This window comes from Arachis stenosperma, chromosome 9 (assembly GCF_014773155.1).
Source record: "Arachis stenosperma cultivar V10309 chromosome 9, arast.V10309.gnm1.PFL2, whole genome shotgun sequence".
NCBI classification, from domain to species: Eukaryota; Viridiplantae; Streptophyta; class Magnoliopsida; order Fabales; family Fabaceae; genus Arachis; species Arachis stenosperma.
Window position 1 is genome coordinate 7,477,549 of NC_080385.1, and position 16,782 is coordinate 7,494,330.

At 32.6% G+C, this 16,782-nt stretch overlaps 1 protein-coding gene and 1 pseudogene across 1 annotated transcript; one reads left to right on the forward strand and one right to left on the reverse strand.

The window, feature by feature from the left end:
- The first annotated feature begins 400 nt into the window (after positions 1-400).
- LOC130951341 (disease resistance protein RPV1-like) lies at positions 401-10,707 on the forward strand. The gene is made up of 6 exons (XM_057879993.1): positions 401-904; positions 5,644-6,742; positions 6,838-7,152; positions 8,274-9,958; positions 10,242-10,379; positions 10,583-10,707. Exons 1-5 carry the CDS (start codon positions 402-404, stop codon positions 10,294-10,296), a joined length of 3,657 nt encoding a protein of 1,218 aa, XP_057735976.1. The 5' UTR covers position 401; the 3' UTR covers positions 10,297-10,379; positions 10,583-10,707.
- Positions 10,528-15,994, reverse strand: LOC130948970 (disease resistance protein RPV1-like; annotated as a pseudogene).
- Positions 15,995-16,782: the final 788 nt, after the last annotated feature.

Below are 16,782 nucleotides of genomic sequence, written 5' to 3' on the forward strand. Positions count from 1 at the left end.
TGTAGGATTCTAAAATATATATATATATATATATATATATATATATATATATATAAGTATTTTAGTCATTTTCTATAATAGGGTATTGTATCATTTTTTATAAAAAATAATATTAATTTAGACCAGTTCAAGATTTAATTTACAATTTTTTGATTAAATTAATTTGTCTAGCCTAATTTTAATAAAAATAACATGATTTAATCGATTAAATGTGTCAAATTTTAATTATTAAAAAACGTTTTCGCATCTTTATTTATAATAATTATTTTATAATAATTATTGAATGATATTTTGATCAAATAAACTAAAAATAAAGTATTTTAATCGTACGTATTTTAATAGTTGCCATTATATATACTAGTTTAGTATCATCGATCAACACCTTGAGCTAGACCCAAAATATGCATATGGCATCCTTCAATGTTCATTCTCCTCCTGCTGCTGCTCCACCTCTCACTAATAAGTACGATGTGTTCATCAGCTTCAACGGTAGGGACACGCGTAACGGTTTCACTAGCCATCTTCATGCCGCTCTATGCAAAAACCAGATTGAAACGTTCATAGACTACAGAATTGAAAAAGGTGGGGAGATCTGGCAAGAACTCGTGGAAGCCATCAGAGAGTCGATGGTGTATCTGGTCATCTTCTCCGAACGCTATGCACAGTCAAAGTGGTGCTTGCGGGAGCTCGTTGAGATCATGGAATGCAAGAACAAGAATGGAGACTACCATGTCATTCCTGTGTTCTACAAGATTGAACCAAGCCATGTTCGGAAGCAAACGGGCAGCTACTACTCCATATTTGCGGAATATGAGAGAAACTTGGACCATGGCCTTGTTCGCCAGTGGAGAAAGGTACTCTTTGACGCTGCCAATATCTCCGGCTTCGAATGCAACGGCCGCAGGTAAGTGAATCCCACCATGCATCTTTTGTTTCATTTATTTATTTTTTTCATATATAATTTTTCAAAAATATTACAAAATCAACCACTAAATCAATTATATTTTATTTTAGATTTAATTATTCTGTTAATTTTTATAATTTTATTAAATTTTTTATTAAATTTTTATATTTTTTTAATTAATTTCTATAATACTTTTAATTTTATTATTAGGTTCTTCTTAGAGAGTTAACCAAATAAATTGAAAGTATTTATAATTAAAAATTTAATTAGATGTTTAATTGCATGTATTTTTGAATAATATTTTGTTAATTTAATATTTTAAATATAAAAATGACTTAATTACAAAATTAAAAATAGTGTAAAAATTTAATTAAAAAAATATAAAAATTTAATTAAAAATTTAGTAAAATTATAAAGACTAATAAAATAATTAAATTTTTATTTTATATAAATATATGTGTTATTTTTTAACAATTTTTAATATATATTTTATATAAATAATTAATTTAATATTATTTTTAGTATACAAATAGTATGATTATTAATTTTTTATGAAAAATAAAATTTGTATACTTAAATCAGTGTCTCACTTTTGGATATGCATTCTACAAAAGAATTATCAATTATTTGTTCATTTTTGTGTGAATATATGTATGTATTATATTCTGCATTTTTTTTAGTAAGGTGATTTATTACAAAAATAATTAATAAATTTTTTAATTAAACAAACAAATATATTTATAATAGCATAATTAATTTTTTAAGTATGAAAAATATTTATTGTTTTATTTTTATAGTTTTATTTATATTTTTATTATAAAATATAAATTTAATTTAGTTGCATTATTTATGAAATTAATTATAAATATCAAAAAAATTAATTATATATTATTCATAAAGTTTTTTTTTAAATAAGACTCGAACTCGAAAGTTTTAGATACAAAACAAAAGATTATTCCATTTAAACTATAATTTATTAGGATATCATTGATAAAGTAAGGTTTATTATAAATATGAATAATGATTCTTATACAGCTAATTAATTAATGCGAGTTTCTTTCTTTACTCTCAAGTTGGAGACCCATCTTCTTGAGTTTCAACTAACACACCCAAAGAAGAGAATGGAATAAATTAAAAAGACTAAAAATCATAAACATATATTCGTACACACGAAGATAATAAAAAACAGTTATGATTGATATACATACAAAAAATAATCATTAAATTAGTTATCAATGTATAATATGTTAAAATATAAACTTTACACTAAAAATAAATTAAATAATATATATAAATATATAATAATTAATTTATTATTAATGATTAATTTTAATTTTCACCTTACATCTTTTAATAAAAACGTAAAGAAAAGGTACTACCTAGGGGTGAGGAATTGGTTTTATAATTAGGGTATAAAATATTAGCGTGTTCACACAGTGATAAAAGTAGGATATAAAATATTTATTTAGAGTTTATTTATAAAAATTTTGTATCTTTTTAATTCCTCCAGCAAAACATGACGAAGGTTGTTGTTGCCTCATAGCATCAATTATTTTAGAAGGAGATAAGTCAGCTATTTTTAGTATATATTTTTTTAAGGTATTGAGTTTTAATGAGTTTTAATTTTTTTTTAAATACTGAAAAATTGTTGAATTTGATGTTTGAATTATGGTTCGTCGTTCTCTGATTTGAATATGGATCCAAAAATAATGAAAGCTCTTGTGATTCTTATTCTGAAGATAAAAAACTCGATTTTTATAAAAGATTTACGATCTGTTAATTTTTGTAATGTGGTTTACGAAATTATAACGAAGATCCTGGTTAATAGGCTTCGTTCCTATCTCAAAAAAAATTGTTGGGCCTCTTTAAGGAGGGTTTATCTCGAGGAGAGGAACTCCAAACAATATTATTGTAGCACAAGAAATTCTCCATTTCATGAAAAGGACAAACTCAAAGAAAGGTACCGTGACCTTTAAGATTGATCTAAAGAAAGCGTACGATAGAGTGGATTGGGGGTTTCTGAAACAAACTCTTGTGAGTTTTAGCTTTTCTCCATCGGCAGTCAATCTGATTATGCATTGTATCCTTGCTTCCTCGTTATCTATCCTCTGGAATGAGGATAGATTAAATAGCTTCACTCTGAGTAGGGGTCTTAGGCAAAGAGACCCTATGTCACTGTATCTGTTTATGTTATATATGGAGAGATTGTCTTGTTCTATTAATCAATAAGTTGATAGGGGCTTATGGAAGCCGGTTGCGATTTCTAGAGGGGGTCCAAGAATTTCTCATTTGATGTTTGCCGATGATTTGCTTCTTTTCTGTAAAGCCGAAAAATAGCAAGTTCAAACTGTAATGGTAACTTTGGAAACCTTCTGCAGAGCCTCTAGGATGAAGGTCAATGTGGAGAAATCTAAAGCACTATGCTCTTAGGCAAGTATTTAGGGGTGAATCTTAACCTCTCTCGGGTGACACGTGCAACTTTCAATGATTTTCTGGACAAGATTTGGAAAAGGCTAGCCAGCTGAAAAGGCAGATTGCTTAATAAGGTGGGCAAATTTTGTTTGCTCAATTCGGTAGTGACTGCGATTCCTACTTACCACATGCAGGTATCTCTCTTTCCTAAATGAGTAACTAATAAGATAGAATCTATGATACGGAATTTTCTGTTGAAGGGTCAAATTGATGGTAGAGGCCTGACTCTAGTTAACTGGAAGGTGTTGGTCGCCCCAAAGAAGTTTGGGGTCTAAAAATCAGATATTCTTTTTGTGCTAATATTGTTCTTATTGAAAAGTTAGTTTGACAACTTTTTCACCATCCTGAAAAGATATGGGTTCAATTGTTAACGGAGAAATATCATTTCTCTAAGGATGATTGCTTCAGTCGGTCTCGAAGCAGGAGATCTTATGTTTGGAAGAGTATATGTCGAGTTTGGAATATCTTAAAGGAAGATTTTATTTGGTGCATTGGGGATTTGAAACAGAACTTTTGGTTTTCTAAATGGAGAAGAGAGGGACGACTGTGTCATGAGATGGATTATGTTCACATTTCTGATTTGGATTTTTGAATCTTGGACCTTTGGTCATCTGAACAGTAGAACCTTGAGAATATCTATTCTCTTCTGAATCAATCTCTGCATAACTATATTAACTCTTACAACGTGGATGTTCAAGCTAGTTTAGAGGTCGGTTGGTGTTGGACTGGTGCAGTTTCAAAGGTTTATGATGCTCGTAGTGGCTCTTTGTGACTCAGTAAGAAGATGTTTAGTTGGAAGGATAGGGAGAATTGACTTTGGCTTTGGCATCAACATCTTCCGGAAAATCACAAATTCTTAGTCTGGTTATATTTTCGGGAGGCTCTTCCTACTGCTGCATTTCATTTTAGGAGAGGCATTTCGCACATGGATAGCTGTCCACGATGTTTCACAGGTCAGGAATCAGTTTTACATTACATTCGGGATTGTCCAAAAGCGCAGGTAGTTTAAACAGTGCCCCTTTAGATTCTCTTCTGGTCTCTGGTGGATTTAGCGTTCGAGGAATAACGAGATCTTTCATTCTCACGAGCCTTGGACCACGAATAAGGTGACTGATATGGCTTTGTCCTTGGAAAAGGATCTCTGGAATATTTTTGAGTTTAAACGAGTGTCTATCCCCTCCACCATTAATGGCTCTTGGATTCCCCCTCAATAGGTATCTTTAAGATTAATTATGATGCTAGCTATCTTGGCAATGGTGTTCGGGTTGGTTTTGCCTGTGTTAGTAAAGATTGGAAGGAAATGTGGCAACAAGACTGTTTGGGAATAATTAAGAGACTTAGTATTCTACAAGAAGAGTTGCTTGCTATTTGGAGAGGCTTTCTTTTAGTTTGGAACTCAGGGCAAAGAGATATTACATGTGAGACAGACTGTGTGCAGGCCTTTATTATTGTTAATAATTTACAGGATTGCTCTGATTTTATTGATCATTTGGTGTTAAAAATTTGAGATTTTATGTCTTGAAAATGGCATGCTGATGCAAACACGTAGCAGACATTATGACAAAGACTACAATGAGGACTCTTTCTTTCCAATTGAAACTTCTGTTGCCTTGAAAAGGACTTAAGAGTAGTATTTAACAGAATTGTCTTTAATTTCTTAAGTAATTTTTTTTAAATTTTTTTTATTGTTGTTTGTTTTCCTTTTGGTAAAAAAAAAAAAAATTTAAAAGATATGATGCACAATAAACACAAATAGTTGGTATAGTTAAAGAAACTTATTAGTTTTATGTTAATTTAAAGTTTATTATCTTAGAGTAAAATGTATTTTCAGTTTTAAGTACTATTATCAAGTACATTTTATTGCGTAGATTTTAGATATTTTTTTGATTGAATTTTAGATGTTTTTATTTTTAAGATTTAAATATATTTTTATAATATTAAATATTAATTCTAATATTACTTTTTAAGACTTTTTTATAAGAGTAACTTATTATTAACATTATTTCCAATTTTTTAATACACTGATAAACATATATTTTTAATTTTTGATGAAATTAAATATATATTCTCAAAAATATTTTAAAAATTGAATTTTGATATAATGTTTTGTAAATATTATAATTTAAAAAATATTTTAAAAATTTGTTATTTTACCTTAGATAGATTTTATTTTTTACAATTTTTTGTCACTGACTATAAACAGTCAAACACTTTCTTTTAATTTGGTTATATATTGATTTTCCTTTGGTTGAATTTACATATACTAGGACGGAGGCTGAGATCATTGAAGGCATAATCCGAATGGTTGTGCAGAAATTGAATCACAAATATACAAATGAAGTCAGAAGTCCTTTTATTCGAGATCAAAACTATGCATGCATTGAAGCTCTTCTCAAAATGCAATCAAGGGAAGTTCAAATCATTGGAATCTGGGGCATGGGCGGTATAGGTAAAACAACCCTTGCTGCTGCAATTTTCAAGGAGTTCTCTTCCAAATTTGAGGCTAGTTGTTTCTTGGAAAATGTAAGAGAAGAATCATCAAATCATGGATTCAATCACATATTCAAGAAACTCCTTTGTGATTTGCTGGAGGAAAAGGTTCATATTAGCACTCCCAAAGTAATATCCTCAGCTATCATAAGTAGATTAAGGCGTAAGAAGGTTTTCATTGTACTAGATGATGTCCATACTTCTGAACTCTTAGAAACTTTGCTTGGAGTTGGCCATGATTATCTAGGATTTGGTAGCAAAGTGATTGTGACAACCAGAGATAAGCATGTGCTTCAGGGAAGAGTGATCATACATCACATTCATGAAGTAAAAGAAATGAGTTTTGAGAACTCCCTTAAACTTTTCAGCTTAAATGCCTTCAACAAGCATTGTCCAGAAACTGAATATTGGGATCTATCAATGATAGTAGTTGCTTATGCAAGTGGCATCCCTTTGACTTTGAAAGTTTTGGGATCTTTTCTGAGATCAAAAAGTTATAATGAATGGGAGAGTGCATTGGCAAAACTGAAAGCAGTTCCCAATGGAGATATTCAGAAGGTATTGAGATGGAGTTTTCATGAATTGGATGATGCAGAAAAAAATATATTTCTTGACATTGCATGTTTTTTCAAAGGGCAAAACCGATATAAAGTAACAAGGTTATTGAATGCCTGTGGTTTCTTTGCGGAGATAGGGATAAGAACCCTTTTAGACAAGGCTTTGATAAGAATAACAATCAATGATAGCATACAAATGCATGATTTGATACAGGAAATGGGTCACAAAATTGTCCATGAAGAATCCATTAAGAACCCAGGAGGGCGTAGTAGGTTGTGGAAATCTGAAGAAGTTCGAGACATATTGAAAAATAACAAAGTAAGAGATAGATTGATGCTTTGATTGAATTGTGTTCCATTACAAATTAAAAATATATCCATATTACTAACATCTTTTGTTGTATTTGTTTCTAGGGGACCGATGCAATTGAAACAATATTCTTGGATATGACTCAAAACACTGATGAGCTGTGCATAAGTTCCCAGGCATTTAGGAAGATGCCAAACCTAAGGTTACTTGCTTTTGCAGATAATAAAGCTTTTCAGAGGAAGAAGAAGAGAACTAATGAGACACTAGACCTTCCAACAAATCTTGAGTTGCCTAATAATTTGAGATATATCCAGTGGGATGGTTGTCCATTGAAATCTCTAACAACTAGTTGGCCTAGTAAGCTTGTTCAGCTTTCCATGCCATACAGCAACGTTGAAAAACTTTGGGATGGGGAACAGGTATGTACAAATATATTTCGGAATGTATACTGATTAAAATATTAATTTGTTTTCTCCAAAAAGAGTGAAATAAATTGATTCTTTAAATTGGATTAAATCAAATTAATCTCCAAATTATCCTAACATGTATCATGCTTGTTGCTATTCTATTTTTTGTCCATCATATCACATCATATCACATGTATAAACAATCAATTATCAATGAATTACAAAGTATAAAAATACGTGTTTAAAATCTCATAAAAATTTTTTATTATATGCGCACCAAAAAGGCTTAGAAGCCACTTTAAAAAACCAATTTGACTCGTTGACTTTTGCGCTTTCATTCTCTCCAATCTTGTTTGGTATATAATAAAATTAGCTATTAAAAAATTTAATTTAATTGGTCTAATAATTAATTTATTAGTCTATTTAAATAAATGTCAGAAGTTCAAATTCTATTTTTTAGATGCAATAACTCATTGGTCAACAAACTTTTAAATAGGATTCTCTCTCTCTATATATATATATATATATATATATATATATATATTTTTTATTTTTTTTTTTTAAAAAGGGAGTGTTAGGTAAACATGATTATTTTAAACAACATGAACAATCACTAATTAAATAAAAACACACTATATCTTTAAATTATTCACCTAAATCTTAATATTAAAATAACCATCCGTATATCTAGTAAAATGAACATCCGATATATATATCTATTGTTCACATTGTTTAGTATTTTCATTGTCTATCTATACTTTTTTTTATTTAAAAATCCTATTCATACACTAAAATAAACCACTAATATATTTGTGTATAAATATATAATATGATTTAATTTATTAGTTGATATATATTTAAGCAACCATACTAATTAAGTGCATACTAAGATCAACAACCAATATAGAATACACATTAAAATATAAAAAGATATATTAAAATAAATTAATCTATATATATATATATATATATATATATATATATATATATATATTTAAATATAAATATAAAATGATTAATTTTAATAGTTGAAGTATTTAAGTATTTAACTCAGAATTTGAAAGTGCACATGGTCAAAAACAGTTAATCCTAAAGATAAAATGTATATTAAATAATTTTCATTTGTGTTGCAGAATATACCCAGTCTGGAGGTAATTAACCTTGAATGTTCTAGAAGCATGAAAGAGTGTCCAGACTTGTCAGGTTGCCCAAATCTAAAACTAGTACGGCTCACTGGGTGTGCAAGCTTGACTCATGTTCACCCTTCTGTTTTCTCTCGTCCAAAGCTTGAAAGTTTACATGTATATGAATGCAACGCACTCACAACCCTATCAACTGAATATTGTTCACCATCTCTTCAATCAATTGTTGCCTATGATTGCCCTAATCTCCAAGAGTTCTCAGTCCCAATGATTGGTGATCATTCCGGAATTCATCTGCATCTGAGGTCAACTGCTTTGAAGAAACTACCATCATCAATATTTCATCTTAAGGATCTTCAACACTTCTCCTTTCCAATTAGTGAGAGCCTTATGGATCTTCCTACAAACTTTGCCTTTCAAATCTCGCTTTCTGACCCTGTTGAACATAAGTATGACACTGCAATCACCTTACATAAAGTACTACCTAGCCCTGTCTTTCAATCTGTAGTACGTGTAGTGTTTGATAATTGTTGCAGCTTAACTGAAATCCCAGAAAGCTTCTCTTTGTTATCATCATTAGCGCACTTAAACCTATATCGTTGCATTAATGTCACAACCTTGCCCCAAAGCCTTAAGTGCCTTCCACGCCTTGAAGTTCTTAACATTTTTCAATGTGATATGCTGGAAATTTTGCCAATGCTTCCACCTTCCTTGAAACGCCTTAGGGTCTGGGATTGCAAGCTTCTGAAGACAGTGTTGAGTACAATAAGCGAACCAACCAGGAAAGACGAGGCTACATTTTTGTTCCTGAACTGCAATAATTTGGATGAAGACTCGTATGGTATCATCTTGAAAGATGTTATTGTAAGGACAGAACTTGTGATAACACCATCATCATCAGGAACAGAATTTGAAAACCAAGAAGAAGAAAGATTCTTTGATTGTTACACAGATTTTGGTGAGATTTGTTATTTGTTGCCAGTTAGAGGCAGTAACATTCATGACTTGTTTGATGTCCACTCTACTGAAGAAGCTACTTATAAGTTGAGTGTTGAAGTGCCTCGAGATTCCAACTTAGTTGGTTTCCTTTTTTTCATTGTTGTTTCTGAAGAACAATGGAGTTGCATAGAAGAACACATATGGTACAATGTAGGTGACCTCCTAGGCTTTGGGTGTGAATGTTCCTTGGAAACAAGTTGGGATGAAAAGGTTCATACAGAAAGCTTCTCCTTGTTACAATGGCACTGGGATCAATTCTACCATCATCTCAATATTACTTCAGATCATGCGTTATTATGGTATGACGAGAAATGCTGTAAGAAGATAATGGAACCAATTAGAGGGAGAAAAGGAAAAGACATCAATGATGAGAAAGGATCCACGTCCACTTGCAACAATGCAAATCTTACAGTTGAATTCTTTGCTGGGGTGGTGAATAAATTGGATGCAGTGATACAAGAGTGTGGCATTTGCTGGATATATCAAAATGTGGAGGAAGAAGAAGGACCAAGAGGGCGCAAATCCAAGAGAAGCATCGAAGAATCTTGTGAGGAAGAAGGTTCTGAATCTAATGATGAGCAAGAAGAATCATCAATTCCTCCAACAAAGAAGTTTAAGCAAAGTTTGCTAGAACCTCCCTTCATACTTGAAGGAGAAGAAGTAGTAGAGGACTTGAGGTAATCTTTTAACTAATTGAAGAATAAGAAAATATTGGATGACTAAAGAAAATTAGTCAAAAACAGTTAAAGTTTAAAATACACAAAATAATTCTCATCAATGAATCTATTTAATAAGATTTTTTAAACTCTTCAAAAACAATTTAACATTAGACTAAAGTATTTGATGTTAAAGGTAATTACTCTTAATTGATTAATAATAGGTGATAATTAAATTATTGATGTGACTTACTGGGCTAGTAAATTTAATTTTCTTTATTGCGGAAACGGTATATTTGAACAGGGAAAAACTTGAAGAAATCTTGCACATTGGATTTGATATTTGGAGATTCATTTGATGAGGAAAGGAACGAGATGTATCTCCTCCGGGAAGTACTGTTATGTTATTGCAGTTTCTTGTAATTGATATGAAGGTTTATAGGTAAGAATTTGAAGAATCTATGAATGTGAATGATTATCACGTGCACACGATCGATCTTATCTCTTTGAGAACAAACAAAGATTTCACAATTTCACAAGCAAAGGATAGATATTCTAATATCTATAACTAAAATTTATAGTAATATAGCAGAAATTTTGTTCATCAACTTACAAATTTGAGAAGCTTTACATGTTTGAATGCAGGGCTGGGTAGTACTGAATGCAGAGTGAAGACCGCATCTTGCTCGTGTTCACTGATGTCAGAAAGCATGATTTGAATAGCGAAATTTGCAGGAAGTTTTGCAAGATTCTTGCTAATGGGAAAAGAGAAGTTTACAAGGTGTTTAAGATGCAGAATTGATGGTGGAAGTTCTTTCAAAGGAGTTGATCTCAAATGCAAATGAATTTTGGAATCTTGATGCAGAATTGGGACTGAGAACTCTTGGAGATTAGGGCAATTATAGGCAACCACTGTATGAAGAGAAGGTGAACAATTGCTACTGCATAGGCTCTTGAGTTCTTTGCATCCATACACAGCTAAAAATTCAAGCTTCTCAAGAGAGAAAATAGAAGGGTGAACATGAGGCAAGCTTTCACAGAAATTGAACCATACTTCTTTTAAATTTGGGGTGGCTGAGAAATTCGGACACTCTATCAAGCGCTTGGAGCCTCGAAGGTCAATTATCTCTAAACTTGGTAAATTCTGTGACAATATATATGATAAATCAAATCAGTATTTATTAATTTTTGGGATAACTGAATTTAAGGTTTAGGATTTAACATTTGAAATTCTCTCAAAGACAAACAAATATATACATACATAGTCATATATCATGCATACCTGTACTCCGTCCCAAAGTTTTTCCACATTGCTGTATGGCATGGAAATCTCAACCAAGTTTTTAGGCCAACCAATGGATGGTAAAGATTTCAATGGATATCCATCCCACTGAATATATCTCAAGCTATTAGGTAATTCAAGATTTGTTGGAAGATACAAATTATTGTTTGTTCTCCTTTCCCCATGTTGGGAGAGAAGTGACTAGATATGGGAGTATTCACGGAGGCCATGGTTTCGGGGTGATCAATGCCGAGGGTAAAACTATTTTGGACTTTTTCTCAACTTTTGATCTTCTCATCGCAAATACATGTTTTAAAAAGAGAGACGAACATCTTATAACCTATAAGAGTGGCATGACAAGCTCTCAAATCGACTTCTTCTTGTTGAGGAGAGTCGACCGGAAATTTTGCATTAACTGTAAAATTATCCCGGGAGAGAGTTTGACAACACAACATAGGGTGCTCGTCATGGATTTTCGCGTTGAGCAAGAGTTGAGGAAAAGACATCATACGAAGAACCCAAGGACGAGGTGGTGGCGGATGAAAGGTGAGGAACAAAGAAGCTTCCTAAGACGGGTAGGAGAAGAGGCAAAGTGGGATGGGAATGGAAGCACGGAAGAGATGTGGAGGGAGATGGCAGAAGTTATTAGAAGAACGGCAAAAGAAAGTTTTGGTGAATCTAAAGGAATAGGACCAAGAGACAAGGAGTCCTGGTGGTGGAATGCGAGTATACAAGAAAAGATAAAGATAAAAAGGGAATGCTTTAAAGAGTGGTCTTTATGCCGCAATGCAGATAACTGGGAAAAATATAAGGCGGCTAAGAAAGAGACAAAAGTGGCTGTAAGTGAAGCAAGAACAAGAGCATATGAGGGTCTCTACCAGTCTTTGGGCACGAAAGAAGGAGAAAAAGGTATATATAAAATCGCAAAGAGTCGGGAAAGAAGAACGAGAGATTTGGATCAGGTTAAGTGCATAAAGGATAAGGATGGAGAGGTGTTGGCTCAAGAGGAGAAGATTAATGAAAGGTGGAAGAGCTACTTCTACGAGTTATTTAATGAGGGACAGAAGACTTTTCCGAGCCTTGGTCGATTATGCACAAGGGAAGAAGATCAAAACTTTGACTACTATCAAAGGATTCGAGACTTCGAGGTAAAAGAAGCTCTAAAGCAGATGAAAAATGGCAGGGCAGTAGGACCTGATAATATTCTGATTGAGGTTTGGAAGGGTCTTGGAGGAAAAGGCATCAACTGGTTAACCAAGCTTTTTAATGAGATTTTAAGGTCAAAGAAGATGCCTGATGAGTGGAGAAAGAGCACATTGGTACCTATCTACAAGAATAAGGGGGATATACAAAGTTGCGGAAACTATAGAGGGATTAAGCTTATGAGTCATACTATGAAGTTATGGGAAAGGGTGATAGAATGGAGGTTGAGAAAAGAGACACAAGTAACAGAGAACCAATTTGGATTTATGCCAGGCAGATCTACCACTGAAGCGATATACCTATTAAGAAGGATGATGGAGAGGTATCGTAGTAATAAAAGGGATCTGCACATGGTGTTTATTGATTTGGAAAAAACGTATGATAGGGTACCAAGGGAGGTCTTATGGAAGGTTTTAGAAAAGAGGAGAGTAAGGATCACATATATTCGGGCAATTAAAGACATGTATGATGGGGCCACAACTAGTGTGAAGACTCAAGGTGGTGTGACAGAGGAATTCCCTATTGGTATAGGATTACACCAGGGATCATCCTTAAGTTCATACCTTTTCACATTAGTCTTGGAAGTACTCACAGAGCACATCCAAGAGCCTGTGTCATGGTGCATGCTTTTTGCCGATGATATCGTCCTTATGGGAGAGTCAAGGAAAGACCTAAATAAGAAGTTGGAGTTATGGAGAGAAGCTCTAGAAGTGTATGGTCTACGCATAAGCCGTAACAAGACGGAATATATGGAATGTAAGTTCAGTCTGAGAAGGGAAAACTCCAATATAGAGGTGAAGATTGGAGAAAACATCCTACGAAAAGTTAAAAGTTTTAAGTATCTCAGGTGCATCATACAGGATAATGGAGAGATTGAACAGGATGTAAATCATAGGATCCAAGCAGGTTGGTCAAAATGGCGGAGTGCATCTGGTTTTATATGCGACAAAAAAGTGCCTTTAAAACTTAAAGGTAAATTCTATCGCACCGCTATAAGACCGGCTATGCTGTATGGTACGGAGTGTTGGGCGGCTAAAGGGGAGCATGAACATAAGCTGAGTGTGGCAGAGATGAAGATGTTGAGATGGATGAGTGGTCATACGCGATTGGATAAAATAAGGAATGAAGATATAAGGGAGAGAGTTGGAGTAGCACCCATTGTGAAAAAGATGGTTGAATCGCGTCTCAGGTGGTTTGGACATGTGGGAAGAAGACCGATAGAACATCCAGTCAGGAGGGTGGATGAGATGGAAGATGAACAAAGAGCGAAAGGCAGAGGAAGACCTAAGAAGACCATCCGTGAGGTGGTCAAACGAGATCTATATGTAAACGGTCTCTCTGTAGACATGATACATGACAGAGCACAATGGCGTCGTTTGATTCATGTAGCCGACCCTACTTAGTGGGACAATGCTTTGTTGTTGTTGTTGTTGTTCTCCTTTCCCCATGACCAATGCTATCAGCAAAGGCAAGTAACCTTAGATTTGGCATCTTTCTAAATGCATTGGAGCTTATATATAGATCTGTGGTTTGAGTCATGTCCAAGAATATGCTTTCAATTGCATCAGTCCCCTGACAAATAAATACAACAATCAATGTTAGTGTAATATTCAATAAGCTATATTTCATATATGTTTTTGGAAACAATACAAAGAATCATTTTCTCTTACTTTATCATTCTTCAGTATGTCACAAACTTCATCAGGGTTCCACAATCTACTTTGTCCCCCAGGAATTTTAGCAGACTCTTCACAAACAATTTCTTGACCCATCTCTTGTATCAAGTCATGCATTTGTATTCGCTTCATTTTGGTTATTGTTATAAGAGCCTTGTCTAAAAGGTTTCTTATCCCTATATTTGCAAGGAAACCAGACATTCGATATCATTATTACTTTGTCTTTTTCTTCCCCTTTGAAGAAACATGCAATGTCTAGAAATATATTCTTTTCTGCATCATCCAATTCATCAAAGCTCAATTTCAACACCTTATGAACATTTGCATCAGGAGTTCCTTTCAATTTTGTTAGTGCACTATCCCACTCATTTTCACTTTTGGAACGAAGAAACGATCCCAAAACCTTTAGAGCTAAAGGGTTGCCTTTGGCATAAGCAACTGCTCTCTTCGATAGCTCCCGGAATCCATTCTCAGGTGGATGAATTTGGTTAAAGGCATTCAAGCTAAAGAGTTTAAGGGAGTTATGATAGTTCATTTCCTTGACTTCAAGAATTTGGTCAACTGCTCTACATGTAAGGACATGCTTATCTCGAGTTGTCACAATAACTCTGCTACCAACTCCTAGATAATTGTGTCCTACTCCGAGCAAATTATCAAGAAGATCAGAACTATTCACATCATCTAGAACAATAAGAGCTTTCTTGTGCCTCAATCTACTCATAATAGTAGAGGATATGATTGTGGGAGTATCAATATGAATATCTTCTTGTAGTAACTCACAAAGAAGCTTATTGAATATGTATTTGAATCCATGCTTTGATGATTCTTCTCTTACATTTGACAAGAAACAATTGACTTCATATTTGGGAGAGAACTCTTCAAATATAGCAGCAGCAATGGTTGTCTTACCTATACCGCCCATGCCCCAGACTCCAATTACTTGAACTTCTCTTGGTTGGGTTCTCAATAAAGATTCAATATGTGCATAGTTTTGGTCCTTCACAAAAGAGTTTTCGGTTTCATTTGTATAACCGAGATTCAATTTCTGCAGATCCATTTGGAGTGTGCTTTCATATTTTCAAGTAAACAAAGAAGTCAACTGAGGTTTGAGTCAGTCCTTCCATGTGTAACAATGTAAGTAAACAGAAAATATGATTACTAACAAAATAGAAAACATAAATAGGAAAATCAGATGGAAATAAAATCAAATAAAAGAAAAAGATGTAAATCTAGATCGTATAATATTACATATAGATGGTAAATATTTAAAGTTATTAAGAAGTCACATGATCACTCCAAAAAAAATGCGGCTTTATATTATAATCTCAACTATTAACGAAAGATCTAACTAATCAAATTCAGTCTTCACATTCATACATACAGAATCAGTGCCCTCAATTAACATATACTTTCCATATATAAAAGGATGTATCTAGTCAGAAGAGTAGTTTTACTTTTATGCAAGAGCAAGACCAAATGGTGGTTGTAAAAGGAACACTAGTGTTCTGACATCATGATCAATTCAAGTACCTCATAGAATCCAGAATACCTCATTTTGATTAAAATTCCGACTTCATTACATATCATTCTCAATAATAACCACCTTAAATTGAAAAATAACAGATTCTGTTTTCTATTCTACATAGATCGAACTAGTCAATTATAACAGAATAAGAATGATATCCAAACTCATTCAACTTGAATATCAAATTAATAATCACTCTTGCATTAAATAAGTAATTTTAGGTAATTTACTAATTTCAATCTCAAATACCACACAGTTTCAGGGAAAACTTCAGCAATTCAGATATATAGTCCATAAAATAGTGAAGTAGATGTAAGAGTTGAACAACCTACCTTGGATTTTGCTTCACACTGTTCTCACTTTTTCTGCGGTTCTTAGTGTCTCTGAATGGAAGAAGGCTAAGCTTTATATAATCTCTTTTTGGCTAATATTTTATTCACATGATGCATCAAGCAAGCGTCTTAGTTCTCAACTTCTCATATGTTTCTATGCTTTGGGCCAAGAATTTAACAAAAGAAAAAAAGAGCCGAATGACACTAGCAATGCTACGCAACCATAATGATGTATGTAATAATGACGTTAGACATCATTTTTCTTTTTTGACAAAAATATACATATTAAAAAAATTATTAACTTTAAAAGTATTTGAAACATTACTTAGACTAAATAACCATGCACTCTTTCACTATTAAGTATTAACAAAGTTATTTTTATTTAGATATTATTGATTAACTTTTAAATTTATATAATAACTTTTCTTTAGCTTGAAGAAAAATGTGTGTGTGCGCAAAGAAATGTATAAATTATGAATGGATTAATTTTTGTTCCTTATTATTAAAACAAAGTGAATATATTAAGTCTTTCTCTGTGTATGTCTGTGTCTAAAAGACTAATATATTGTAATAGTTTTTCAAACGGTATTGGTATTATTTGGATTAAGCTTTTCTAACATTTGAAGAAATTGGTAAAACAAAAAGTGCTACTCTAATCACTTCTTTGATTAATGAAACTCTGATAGAAATTATAAATTCAACAATGAATAATCTTTTATTTTGTCATTTTACAATTCTTCTTATTTTAGAGGGTTTTTTTGGTATTATTTATATTTTAATCAACTATTTTCTTCCACTATTTATATATTTAAAAATTTCATGTGTAA

Coding starts and splice junctions, on each gene's coding strand:
- LOC130951341 (XM_057879993.1), top strand. CDS start 402: ATGCATATGGCATCCTTCAATGTTCATTCTCCTCCTGCTGCTGCTCCA. Junction 905..5,643: donor TTCGAATGCAACGGCCGCAG/GTAAGTGAATCC, acceptor TACATATACTAG/GACGGAGGCTGAGATCATTG. Junction 6,743..6,837: donor ACATATTGAAAAATAACAAA/GTAAGAGATAGA, acceptor ATTTGTTTCTAG/GGGACCGATGCAATTGAAAC.